Here is an 11283-nt window from a genome sequence, read left to right on the forward strand (position 1 = left end):
TTCCTTGCATTATATAGTCAAGATTACTTACAATATGTACCATATATGCAGCTTGCATATCATTCTAAATATGGACAATATAACCACATTCCTAAAGTACAATTATATACATAGATATGGCAATTGCTGTCAAGGCCATAATATATGCCAATCTCAATCTCAGTAACATATATGGTAATGCAAATATGTCAATCACTGAATCTCCGCAAATCTCCAGCCACAATATTTGGCAACCTCATTGACAAGTACCGCTTGCAATGCATATGTGCGTTTATGTTCAGCATGGTGCGTAATGACTTCAGGGACAGAGGGAGTAATCTCATCAGCTCTCCCTTTAACTCTTCTAGCAGTCACACTTGACGCTTGGCTACTAGTGCGGCGAGACATCTTTATCTATCAGAAAAAGCTAAGTAATCTGGAAATAAAATGAGATGTCTATAGAGAGTGTAGAGCGGAAGATGGTATCGAGCTGAAATAGTCCCTGAGTGATCCCCTTGAAATTGATCAACACCAAAAGTGTAGTGAGGAAAAAAATGTGAGAGATGGCTGTACTCTATTTCTAGTGTGGCCATTTTGTCCCAGTCTTCTATTTAGGTGGGTAGACTGGTAGTTGACTTAGCATCTAAATGCTCACTGTACCCAATGTCTATGAGAATAGTTTCTTAAAGGAGTAAACCAAATTTTGTGATTAATTTCTAATTTTGTTTATATAGACAAGAATCTAAAATGGAACTTTTCTGTGTGGATTTCTACAATGAAGTTAATGATGAGCCACTTTGTTTCTTAAAGGAGTAAACCCTTGTTAAGAGTGGATTGGTTTTATGGATCAAAATACCCTCCGACATGATAGTTCCATGAGTTCATGTAGTATGAAAGTGACAATGAGCTGAAATGCATGAAAATGTAGGATGTAGAAAATAAATGCTGCCTTGACTGATTCCCTTAAAATGAAACCAACCAGAAAGTGATAACTGGCTCGCTAACCTGGAATGGGAGGAGAGGATGTCCTATATGATTGCCATTGTGTCTTAGTCATCTATTTAGAAGGGTAGACTGGTAGTTTACGTTTTAATGAGAATAACGTGCAAATTGTGTGTACAGGTGAAGCACTCTGTTACTAATAGAATTTTATGATTACGGCCTCAATTCACGAAGATAATGCTCTGATTGGATTGTTATGTATACATGCATTCATATGCCAGCAAGATGCGTTAAAATATCTACTGTTTAAGGTGTTGTGTTGGCATTAAGAGTGCCCTGTACTCCACCAGTTCACCACTCCAAAATCTAATCAAACACAAGGTGTTGGGTGACCTTTTTCATTTGGCGCCATGATGTCACAATATATCACAAGATTAGAGGTACATCTTCAATTTCTCCTCCATTTTGGTGAGCTGGCTCAAGACACTTCAAAAGTAAAGAAACCGCCAGGTCTCCAGGCCCTGGAGAAAAGCCTAAAAAATTCAATACCATCCATTTTCTATCTTACTTTGGACACACGTAAAAAAACAACTAAACAAATAGTCGCAAATGTTCTTAGGAATCATTCAAATATTGTTCGATAGGAATGCGCGCTTGCAGGAGCCCACATCAAACATAAGCATAAGTAGCAATTAATTGCTTTATTTTACATCATCTAAAACAACAATTACGAATTGTCAATCATCTCCCTCTTGTCCATCAGTTGATTGATTATCAGTATCATCCTCATTTCTGAATTCCAGATCCTGTCCCTCATCTTGTCGAGCTTTAGTCAATATCTCAATCTTCTGTTCAGCTTCATCTAGCCTACGAAGAATAATAATGTGAGCTTTAGTCAGAGAAATATACTGAGCCCGCAACAACTCAATCTCTCTTCGGAAAGTATCTAGTTCGGAGTGGGGTGCAGCATGTGGTTCTTCTGGGGATGATACTATAGTGGCATCATCACTATGGGTCCTCTCACTATCATCAGTAGTTGTCTGAGGCATCAATGCCTCATGCTCCTGAGACGGGCTGGCGCTTAATTGTCCTTGCCAAGCTTGGTTGGGTATCTGGCCATCAGCCCTGCAAAGAAAACATATCAAAATGGTGTTTAGTTTAAGCAATTTACATATTATGAAGACACAAAGTAACGACCCTGCAGTTTTGGCATGTATGGCTTGATATATGATGACTTTATGGCGGATTAATTACAAACTTTAGAAATGCAATCTTTGATGTCAACAAAACTTCAATTTGGCAAAAAACGGTAACAGACAATATATTGAATTCTGAGAATGGACATATATTACACAGTACAATCTTTGGAATCTCACAGCATTTTGTATCCGACTTATGAAGTTATGAGCAGACAGATTACTGGAAAATTGGAGAGGACTCTTCCAGTTGACACTTTCTGAATAATCATAAAACAAAAAACAAAAAAAAAAGGTGTGTGTGTTTCGCAATTGTTTATCTACAGTTGTCCACTACGTTATTGAGTTCATAAAATAAACATACTTCAATTCACAACTAGAATTCAACCCTTCAAGTTTGTGCTGTAAAAGTACACTTTAGTCTTTTTTGTCAATCACTTCAGTGTTTTACAAGTTCTTAGTCTGACGCCCTCATAAAAAGACTAGTACATGGTCAATCAAATGAAAACTAACAAACCTATCTAGACTCTGTTGTAGTAACTAGTAACAAAGGCCTATACCTTTCTACCTGTGAAACCACTTCAATCTTCTGTCTGCAAATATTTAAAAAGTAGGCCAAGGTTAAATTTGTTTCCGCGTCTCCATATTGATGCAGACAGATGTTTTCGACCGAAATGATGGTTCTTTTCCCTTCATTTGGCCCATGTTGCCATATAACTTTAAACTTGCAGTTACAGAGCTCTTCTCCTCCCTGCATATTATGGTCCTTAAACTTTACCTGCATGACATAGCAAATGATTTACAAACTTCAAGGGCATTCCAAGAAGAGTGTGTGCTATATATTCATTCTTCAAATGTAATTAATTACTTATATCATAACAAAAAATGTAAAGCAAAGATGAATATATTCATCAACTCACCGACTCTACAATTGCGTCATAGAACTTTATGACTTTCTTTCGGAAAACAGATGAGGCACATATGACCTTTCCTTCATTGACTGTTTTGCAGTCTTTATCCTGCAATTGTATCGATGCTAGTCGAAACTTTGTCTTCAAGTCTTCCACATCTTTCTCATCCTTAAAATCCTTGGCGTGAAATATTTCATCATATTGATTAGAAAATCCAATGTACTTCAAGATAAGTGTTTCATCCTGCAATAATAGTTCAACACCATACCAGGCATCGTCGACTAAATATTTGTACTCTACATTGCTAGACGTAATTTCAGCCATTTATGTATGAAAGATGTGAAGAATCAGACTTGTTGCAACTTGCAAAGAGAGACTGAGAGAGAGAGAGAGAGAGAGAGAGAGAGAGAGGTGTTCGAAGATTTAAAGAGAGGGAATGTTAGTTACTCTAACCGCTTCTAAAGTAACCGTTATATATCTCGAAACTTGGATTTCTGCTACGTGGAACAGAATTTGCATATTTTATTGCATGCTCTGGCTGTTTGCTATCAATAGATAGGAATTGGACCAAGGGACCAAGTCTCCCCTTTTTCATAAGCCCAAAATAGCATATCCTTGTCAACATTACTAAGACAATCTCCGTGGTTTATAAGACCCCAATTCCCTTGTTTAATTATTTTCTACCCTCCCCTTCTATTCCATCACATTACAGATCTAAGGAATTAAGGATGGAAAACAAGGTTGTTGCTGTGTTTCTTATGTGCATGGTACTTCTAGCAGCAGTGCAACTGGGTGAGGTAGAGGCACAAGAAGAGCAGGAACCGTGCTTTAAAAAGTGCACGGATAGTTGTTTCCAGACAGACTCAGAGAGGAGCTTCTGCATATTAAAATGTGATAACTTCTGCGCAGACAATCTAAACTCGACTCCTGGTAAGAATACAAATTGAACTCCCTACATTTTAATTTCTATACCTCACTTGGGAAATCCATCTTGCATGCCATAGTTGGTAGGTGCCTAGGTATATTCATTCAAATGACAAATTGTTCCAGAATCCAAATGCATGTCAGTTATTCAGTATAGTTAACTTTTAGCGTTCCCCTATTCCGTCATCATAATAGATTAATAGTGTCATGTAAAGTATATATATAGCCCCGACACTTGGTCGATAAATTAGCAAATTGATGGCAGCCTGTATTGTTACAACTTATTTATCATTTCTCCAGATTCAATTTATTTCTTTTTTAAAAATTGATGGCAGCCTGTATTGTTACAACTTATTTATCATTTCTCCAGATTCAATTTATTTCTTTTTTAAAAACCCTGATTTTCTGTTTCTACAGCGGAGGGCTGATCTCAAATGAGGACTAAAATGCTGAAAAGTAACCAGGTCACCTATTTTAATGCTCCTTGACAGAAATCCGCTAGTTGTACTTCCTACACATATCTTAATGAAGTTTGCAAAGTTTGAACTTCAATAAAATTAATAAATATTTGTATTGATACCTAGCATAGTTGTTTTAGTTTTCTGTAAATGACATCAGGACACTGGAAGCGTTTGGAAGCTGCAAAATACTCTTACCTCTTGGTGTTCAGGAAGAACGCTCCTGGAGCATGGGTACTGATAGAAACCTACAGCCAGTTGGGGAAAAAAAAAAAAAGGAAAAAAAACACACAAACAGACAAACAAACAAACCATAAAACCAACAAACCATAAAACTAACAATACAAAATCAGACTACACAGATCAAGGACTTCAATATAGGGCACATTTGATTGGCAAAATAAACATTCAAGATTAGGTAATGTTCGCCTGTGCTGTTTACTAAATTCATTCACAAAATAAACATGTGCATAGCCAGTCTTTAGTTGACACAATACTGCAACCTGGCCTAAAAATATATAGGTATTTCCTAGAGAGTTGTGATGCTTTTTTTTTTTTGGATATTTGTATGGAGACATCAACAGAAGATGGTTGCTGAAATGGGGGGAATAATCACAGCAGTCTAGCAGATGCATCATTTATGTAAGCGATGGCTTCCTCACTAGAGAGTTGCTTTCCCTCTACCAGGCCTTTCACCAAAGTGTCCATGTAACTTTTAGGTGGTGCAGCTAGTGGTAGTTTTCCAGTACTATAGCTCTCTAGATCTGAAAGTGGACACCTGCATTAGGAAAAGGTCAAACAAATTAACATGATTTAACTATGCTGTTACTGGAGTGAAACAAGAAGTATTATGTCAAGGGATTACGTCATAGTCAGTACAGGAAGATTGTCCTCTGTTCCCAAGTAAAGAACATTGGAGTACCAACCGTCCTGCCACCAAACAAGCAGCAGCTTAGGGAACCAACTTGTAGGACATTAGAAGTGAAAAATGGAAACATCATGATAGAAACTACAACATTCAACATGAGGTTAGAAAGTAATTTACAGACTCATAACTTTGACTGAATGATAAATGTTCAACAAGCACGTGTCGAAAGGAATACTGCTGATGAGTGACCAAAAAAAGGTATATCACATCATCTTAGTAATGAGAGCCACGAGTACGGGGAAACCAAGGATTTGACCATGCCAAATTTTCAGTCAATCGATTAGCACAGCTCCTTGGCTCCAGAAATTCCAATATGTTAGCACTTTCAACACACTCAAGAACAGAATAAGTTGTATGACCAAGAGCTGGACCGACTGGCATAAAGAACTTGACCCAAGACCAATAGTCAATGATGTTAATTGTCAAGTCATCACAAATTGAAGAATGAAGACTTCCTTCTTTATTTAGTTCTATCTAACAAGTATTTTTATTTAGATTTTCTTTAAATTAGTAATAGCTTATGAATAGGTTCCTATCTGGTCTCCTAATTACATAATAACTAGTATTAGGTTTTTCCTATCTACAATACATGATACCTCAATTTTTAGGAGGTTATTATTGTTTGTGAAAATAGATTCCTTCTAGCTTAAAGGTTGAAACCCCAATTTTAGGTGCTGGTTTTGTTTAATCCACTGGTGTTCTTAATTGTTCTTGCTACAAGAAACAATATTACACATTTACACCAGAACTGTGTGTGCACAGTGCCAGTCAGATATTATAGGTGAAAAAAAGAGAACTGATCAACTAATATAATACAAAAGTTCAAACACTGTCTACTATACACAATCTTAATTTGGTATTCGAAATTGTTAATCAACTGTGAACACACCTTAAGTGCCTCCAAAGGTATGAACTTGTTTCTGATTGCAGAATCTAAAGTATTTAAGTCGAACAAAGGAGATGACACAGACACATGTTGACAGTTCTCCTGAAGCAAAATATCATTGAACTGCTCAAGCCTGCAAAAGTACATGCCACTAGCATGAGCAAATAGAATACCACAATAAACATACAAAACACATTTCAACTTATTGAGTTCCAAATAATAGTATCTTCCAGTGCCTTCCATGAATTACATATGGTACAATGAGAACAAACACCATTCCCCTGTATCAGTAACTATTGATTCCTCAAGACACTGAAAGGATGCAACTCGTGAAAGAAAATAGTTTAGTGAGAAAACACAAAAGAGTAGAGCCACTTACGTAATTTTGTACAAGCACGTGTATGCTGTGCTGTCTTTACTACTTTGAGGATGAAGAAATGCAACCCCTCCCGTTCCCCACTGATGCGTATGAGACCGTCCAAAGAATAACCGATGAGGTGCAATCTTCCACATAACCGATTTTGGTGGGCTTCTATCCATCGAACCACAACAAGATCTTTGCATACCATCCACCTAGAAGATATTTTAGCAATAAGGAAAAATACATTTATACGGCTATTCAACAACTATAAGAAAAAAAAAATAAAAGAAAAGAAAAATAGGAAAACAATCCTCTTATTAATGAGCAAACAATTAAAATTTTTAAAACCAACCAAGTTTTCAGAACTATTGGGGAAAAAAATCGCAGGGTGTGAAAGCTTGACAGATCTCTAAACTTTTCTTTTCAGGTCGGTATCAAATAAGGAACATATTTTTTGTCCCTAAGATATAAGTAGCAACTGACAACATATCTCACAATCTCTAGAGGTGGGGTTGATTTACTTTTCCATCTGTCTATTAAGATGACATATAACAGATTCACTAAAAAGATAAGGACAAAATATAGAACGTAAGGATGAAGACATTCATATGTTCATCCACTGGTTACAACTCCAGGATGTGGGGTTCAGATTACTTCCTTCTTAATGTTTCTACATGGAAAAGACTAGGGTTACTAACTTCTGTATTAAGTACAATACATCATACCTTCCCTCCTTCAATATAGCAAAGTAACCTAGGTTTCCACATATTTGATCCAAAGCTTGCGTACCAAATGTCAACCTTTGACAAGACTGACCTCCACAAGACAGACTCATCAACCACACGATCTGGCAATGGCAAAAATCAATTCGGCATTCTAAAATTTGGAATTAATTTTCAAGGAGAAATAAGCTAAAATGATGCCTTACTGTGAGTAGCTCCATTAACTTTCAGCATTGAGAGATCTTGTATAACATTCTGAACTTCGTCCACCTGACATACTTCATGTGAGGCTCCTGATTGCACTGATTGGGAATTGACCCCTTCAGCATCAGAATCCGAACTTGAGATCTCCTGGAAGTAAAGGACCACAGGATTACTTAATAAATACATGTTTCGGACAACAAAACTATATGCACCCCACCCCAAATACGTGTTTTCCATGCTCAAATCCTTCTCCAACTCTCAACTGTCCTTCCCACAACAAGACATTTAACCTATAAATCTGGTGTATTTGAATGACAAGTATCACCTCAAGTGGAGCCGTTATCTCATTGGTGACTACTAAATCCTTCAGTAATTCATCAGCAAGTGTTGGCCAAAAGACACTTAGTTCTTCACGAACCTACACAAAATACTTTGACTTTAGTAATAATAGTAATAATAATAATAATAATAATAATAACAATTTTGCTACAGATAGATACAGCCGTGAAACAAAAATAAAAAATAAACAGATCATATTACTGCTTGTATAACACGCCATGTTGATTCAAATGGGTGGACCTCTGAAAATCCAACAATAGGCTTATCTTCTAGTAAAGCTTTTACACATGCAAGCATCGACTCAGCTATGGAATCTAAATTATACCCTCCTTCTAAGGCCATCATAATCTTTCCCTGGGCAAACTCCATCAGCTGAGAAACAAACAAAAATTAGAAACTATGATCTATCACAACAGAAACTCTAGCAGAAACTAAGAAATGTCAAAACGAAAGAGCATTGTATAGACATGCACATATAGAATAACATAGATGTAGGAGCATGTCATGTTATCATGCAGCTAAAAGTGTTTCTAGTAATTTTAAAAGTAAAACATTCATGTGTTTGTCTGTTTTGCATGAGCACAAAAACGTAAAGGGTTTGGAAAATAAAACCTTGTTCATCATGACATAATATCCCTTTGGAGTGATGCGACAACCTCCAAGTGGATCACCAACAGCTGTAAATAGAAGCGTATGAAAAAGAACTTTAAACACCGAAAAAAACCAACTACAGTTGAACATAGTACAATTTTATTGCTAAAAACTCAAATGAATTGTGATAACAGTGTTAATTGCTAGTATAGGGCAACCACAGATATCATCAACCTCTATTCTTTCCATATGTAAGTGGTAAAGTAGTAATCCAGAGATGTATCTAATAGATGACCATCTAGGTTGGCCATGCACATATACAAGATACTCCATTTACTAATAATTTGCCTTGTCAGATACACCATGTTGTACCTTGCATCTTAGACATGCAAACAGAGTTCACTAGGATTTGTCTGTCATTTATGGAGGCCATTGTGTCCTATGCTTCAGACCTGTCTTAGGCACAGACACACACCTCATATGTAAGCCAGATCTACTCTACATACAACCATGTCCTATCATGCTCTTAAAAGCAAGACTCTGACTTTTAACTTACACAAGGGAAGAACTTGCAATTGTGTTGCAACTTGGTAATAAGGTAATAAATAGAAAAAGTCCCAAAAAAAAAAAAGGAGTGCAACATGAGTACTTTCCAGAAGGTCACCCATGTATATGAAAATTGTTATTGGCTTGCGACTTGTCACAAGGAAAGAAAACATTGTTGACATGACCCTATTAGATCACAACATAATTTTTTGTTAGACCAATATTCTTTGAATTAAAAAAAAATAAAAATAACTAGTTGCACCACTATAATACTATTAGCGTGTCTGAAAGGCGCCTATTTGCCAAGGAGAACACTTCTACCGCAAGCTTTTCAAGTTAAAGCTACCTCATTCGACTATCAAGTACTGATATTTATAAATAAAGGATTTGAATACCAATATGGAAAGTAAAAAAACACCAAAATCAAATATTTTATTCAAAAAGTCTATGTCAAACAACAATTTTTTTTTTCTTTGCCCCTTTTTTGTCAAATAGATGCTGGTTTGGTATGTCCATCTATAACTATAAATTCATGATAATTTCCCCACACACCACACACACGTATGCAGAGAGCCACCTTGAACCCCTAATTTTAACACTCGTGAAGCCAAAAAGGAGGCAGGGTTAAGGGTCAAATTTTGGTGCAGATAATCTTCTCATCATGGAGATTGAGTGCAAACAAATATCACCACATTACAGCATTCTACCTTCTTTAAGGGGGACCTCAGAAATCTTTGATACTTGATCCATCGCATATACTAGAATGAAGTAAGTTTCAGTACCCAGCAAAAAAAAAGTAAGTTTCAGTTAAAGGATCTTATTGTGAGGATGTCAACTTCACATTCTGACTATGAGCTTATTTATGTGTCGATCTAGCAAAACGTCAAGATTCCCTTCTTGCTTCAACTAAATACTAAATTATCAAAACAAATATTGAAAAACTAGTCATTTAAAAGGATTGCAGGAAAATGTGTGTCATCATTACCTGCATACAGTATCTTGCATCGAAACCATAAAAAACACAATAACACTAACCTGCATCAAATCCTCCAGAAATAAGAATCATGTCAGGTTTGAATGACCTTGCAACAGGAATAAGGATGTGTTCCCAAACTGCAAGGTAGTCTGCATCACCAACCCTCCCATGTTCCCAAGGAACATTAATATTGTACCCTGCACCCAAGCCTTCTCCAACCATGGTATGCGAACCATAATCTCCACTTGGATAAAAAGTTCCAAAATCGAACCTACATGAGCAGGCATATACCCATAAGCAAATAGTCAGCTCCCTTAAACAACACATGAAAGTACAGAACCACCTTATATATGAAATGAAGAAACACTTTACGAATCCCAAAAAACGACATTATATATGAAATGAAGGATAGCATTTGCAAAAGAGTTTAACCGAGTCATACTTATATACCTATGAACAGAGAAGTACAACACCCGAGGATCCTTCCAAAACATCTTTTGGGTCCCATTCCCGTGATGTACATCCCAATCGACAATCAATATCTTTTTAACACCTAACTCTGGCTGAAAAAAATAGATACATAACATTACAAAACTATATAGTATACTTCAACGAATAAAATATGGCATACCCTTTGGTTTAAAAGATAACTGGCAGCAATAGCAACATTGTTATATAAACAAAACCCCATTGCTTCATCCGGCTCTGCATGGTGTCCAGGAGGTCTAACAATAGCAACCGCAGACCTAAATTCTCCTGTGGCAACTTTCTCGGAAGCCTGTAAAAATATATAGTACATTATTATTATTATTATTATAAAACATATAATAATAGAAACATTATTACCTCAACAACTGAGCCTGCAGCTACATAAGCCGCTTCAGATGAACCCTCGTTTAAATAAATGGAATTCAAGTTGGCTGCAATTTTGTTCCTTGTAGAATTATTATAAGCTTTCGAACTCACATTCTTAATCAAATGAACATGCTTCTTACTATGTACTAATTCTACATGTTTGTCTTCCACTTCTTTTCCACTCATAACAACACACCTGTGGATTAAAAACAAAAAAACGTGGGACCCAGCCATAATTGAACTTAGAATTTAAGGAAACCAAACTAGTAAAAAATAAACCTTTGAGTGACTCCAGCTGATTCGAGTTTTTGCCAAATGGATATAATACGATCGGGCTTTTCGGGATGGTCTTCACCATCTGGAGTGTAATGTTTGCACATCCTTTCATCGTAAATGAGACCCACTTTTTTCTCTTTTTCCATGCTTTTTGGGGACTAGGATTTTTTCCCTTTCAAATTTGAAGTT

At 36.4% G+C, this 11283-nt stretch overlaps 2 protein-coding genes and 1 long non-coding RNA gene across 6 annotated transcripts; 1 reads left to right on the forward strand and 2 right to left on the reverse strand.

The window, feature by feature from the left end:
- Positions 1-1521: 1521 nt before the first annotated feature.
- LOC147522015 (uncharacterized) lies at positions 1522-3421 on the reverse strand. The gene is made up of 3 exons (XM_086590356.1): positions 3038-3421; positions 2678-2895; positions 1522-2046 (listed from the first exon to the last, which is right to left on the reverse strand). The coding sequence occupies exons 1-3, from the start codon at positions 3350-3352 to the stop codon at positions 1659-1661; spliced, it is 921 nt and encodes a 306-aa protein (XP_086446482.1). The 5' UTR covers positions 3353-3421; the 3' UTR covers positions 1522-1658.
- A 242-nt stretch (positions 3422-3663) lies between these two features.
- Positions 3664-4533, forward strand: LOC147522016 (uncharacterized). Its single transcript, XR_015194861.1, has 2 exons — positions 3664-3958; positions 4370-4533. It is a non-coding gene; the product is annotated as an uncharacterized LOC147522016 (long non-coding RNA).
- Positions 4534-4778: 245 nt separating this feature from the next.
- HDA05 (histone deacetylase 5) lies at positions 4779-11283 on the reverse strand. Of its 4 annotated transcripts, XM_086590386.1 has the most exons (15): positions 11098-11283; positions 10959-11014; positions 10810-10883; positions 10595-10741; positions 10414-10526; positions 10023-10234; positions 8463-8527; positions 8052-8222; positions 7837-7929; positions 7514-7658; positions 7311-7432; positions 6604-6797; positions 6228-6357; positions 5276-5340; positions 4779-5188 (listed from the first exon to the last, which is right to left on the reverse strand). In XM_086590386.1, the coding sequence occupies exons 1-15, from the start codon at positions 11238-11240 to the stop codon at positions 5023-5025; spliced, it is 1896 nt and encodes a 631-aa protein (XP_086446512.1). In that variant the 5' UTR covers positions 11241-11283; the 3' UTR covers positions 4779-5022. The 4 variants fall into 4 exon arrangements, with proteins under 4 accessions (XP_086446512.1, XP_086446518.1, XP_086446505.1 ...); XM_086590392.1 differs by having other exon boundaries at positions 10023-10069; positions 10810-11014; positions 11098-11272; XM_086590379.1 differs by having other exon boundaries at positions 7514-7655; positions 10810-11014; positions 11098-11272.

This window comes from Coptis chinensis, chromosome 1 (assembly GCF_015680905.1).
Source record: "Coptis chinensis isolate HL-2020 chromosome 1, ASM1568090v1, whole genome shotgun sequence".
Taxonomy (NCBI): domain Eukaryota; kingdom Viridiplantae; phylum Streptophyta; class Magnoliopsida; order Ranunculales; family Ranunculaceae; genus Coptis; species Coptis chinensis.

Excerpts from the sequence above, each read along its gene's own strand:
- LOC147522015 (XM_086590356.1), bottom strand. The coding sequence starts at position 3,352 with ATGGCTGAAATTACGTCTAGCAATGTAGAGTACAAATATTTAGTCGAC. Across the intron at positions 2,896-3,037 it reads ATGACGCAATTGTAGAGTCG|GTAAAGTTTAAGGACCATAA; the intron begins GTGAGTTGATGA and ends TATGTCATGCAG. Across the intron at positions 2,047-2,677 it reads GTGGTTTCACAGGTAGAAAG|GGCTGATGGCCAGATACCCA; the intron begins GTATAGGCCTTT and ends TTTTCTTTGCAG.
- HDA05 (XM_086590369.1), bottom strand. The coding sequence starts at position 11,240 with ATGGAAAAAGAGAAAAAAGTGGGTCTCATTTACGATGAAAGGATGTGC. Across the intron at positions 10,742-10,809 it reads CTGCAGGCTCAGTTGTTGAG|GCTTCCGAGAAAGTTGCCAC; the intron begins GTAATAATGTTT and ends ATATTTTTACAG. Across the intron at positions 10,527-10,594 it reads GTTATCTTTTAAACCAAAGG|CCAGAGTTAGGTGTTAAAAA; the intron begins GTATGCCATATT and ends TATTTTTTTCAG.